Source organism: Galeopterus variegatus, unplaced genomic scaffold (assembly GCF_000696425.1).
Source record: "Galeopterus variegatus unplaced genomic scaffold, G_variegatus-3.0.2 Scaffold6338, whole genome shotgun sequence".
Classification (NCBI taxonomy): domain Eukaryota; kingdom Metazoa; phylum Chordata; class Mammalia; order Dermoptera; family Cynocephalidae; genus Galeopterus; species Galeopterus variegatus.
Genome location: NW_007732449.1, coordinates 57,219 through 58,860, shown reverse-complemented (window position 1 = coordinate 58,860; position 1,642 = coordinate 57,219). Strand labels below are relative to the sequence as shown.

Genomic DNA, 1,642 nt, shown 5'->3' with positions numbered 1-1,642 from the left:
TTTGGCAAGTTACTTAACCTCCCTGTGCTTCAGTCTTCTCCTCTGTAAAATGGGTATAATATTGATTGTTATGGGTACTAAATTGGTTAATACATGTTCAGTGCTTGGGACAGTGCCCAGTTCTTAGTAAACGCGGTTTCAGTGTTAGCTTCTACTATTAGCTGCTGTTTTCTGAACTTTTTATTGTCTCTTCATCTGTACAAGGAGGGTGGACCACATCAGTGGTTTTCTGCCCAAGGTGAACACTAGACTCACCTGGCGAGCTTTTAAAATCTGATGCCTGAGCCCTTCCCCACCCAGCTTGAAACAGAATCCCTGGGGGTAGGGCCTGGCCATATGAATTTCCAAAAAAGCTTCCTATGTGATTCTGGGGCAGGGGAAAAGGTGGTCCTGAGATCCTTCAGCTTCAAAGTTGGCATGCACGGTTTCTATTTGGAGAGGTTAGAGCTTCCCTTCCCATACTCAATACACTAATAACGTGTGATTAAACTTTCTTTTCCTTTCTTTTTTCTTAATTGAGGTGAAAGTCCTGTAAGATAAAATTAACCATTTTAAAGTGTACAATTCAGTGGCATGTACATTCACCGTGTTGTACAACCACCATCTCCTCCTAGTTCCTAAACATTTTCATCACCCCAAAAGAAAATCTGGTCCCAGTCATGTCAGTCCCTACTCCTCCAGGTCCCAGCCCCTGGCAACCACCAATTTGCTTTCTGCCTCTATGGCTTTGCCTATTCTGGATATTCATATAAACAGAATCATCCAACACGTGGCCCTTTGCGTCTGGCTTCTTTCACTTAGTGTAATGATTTGCAGGTTCATCACACTGCAGTGTGTGTCAGAACTTCGTTCCCTTCTGCGGCTGAGTTACATTTCACTGTGGGTATATACCATGCTCTGACCATCGGTTTATCTGCTGATGGGCAGTTAGTTTGTTCCTACCTTTCGGCCATCGTGAATAGTGCCGCTGTGAACATTTATGTACAAGTCTTTTTGAACACCTGCTTTCAGTTCTTCTGGGTGGAATCGCTCGGAGTGGAAATGCAGTGGTAATTCTGTATTTAACTCTTTGAGGGCCCACTGAACTGCTCACATGTGATGATTAAACTTTCATCTCTGTTCTTTACCCCTACAGATCTTCCTTGACTTGTCCCCACTGCCGGAAACAGAGCAACACCTTTGATCCTTTCCTGTGTGTGTCCCTGCCCATCCCCTTGCGCCAGACGAGGTACGTGAGTGTCACAGCTTGCCTAGTGAACTTGACTTCTATCCTTACTCGATGCTGGGAACCTTCTGGCCTTGCATCTGTCATTTTCTCTCTTTTGCATCTGAGCCAGCATTTCTCGAAGACAAGCCAGTTTTGTCGCTGGGTCACATTCAGTGTGACAATTAAAATGAAAGGTTACTGTGTCCCTTCTTTAGCTGAGGAAGGAGTTGTGAGTGGAATGCTTTTGTTTATCAGCACCATTGCCGGGCTTAGGTCACTGGCATAGGCCCATCGGTACCACTTGGTCAGACAGGGGCAAACCGGGAAAAATCTGTCGCCACTTACTTTTCCCTGCTTTATTTCAGAATCCTTTCTCTTCTTTGTGAAGGTATAGGAAAAAGATTTCTTTAAGGAGGAAAGAAAGAAAAATGGAGG

General features: G+C 44.6%; 1 protein-coding gene across 1 annotated transcript in view; it reads left to right on the top strand.

Moving 5' to 3' along the window:
• Positions 1-1,642, top strand: part of USP43 (ubiquitin specific peptidase 43) — a 79,439-nt gene that overhangs the window by 29,400 nt on the left and 48,397 nt on the right. Inside the window, exon 6 of the mRNA XM_008590728.1 lies at positions 1,136-1,228. Coding sequence (XP_008588950.1) covers positions 1,136-1,228 — 93 coding nt within the window. The remainder of the gene's footprint in view (positions 1-1,135; positions 1,229-1,642) is intronic.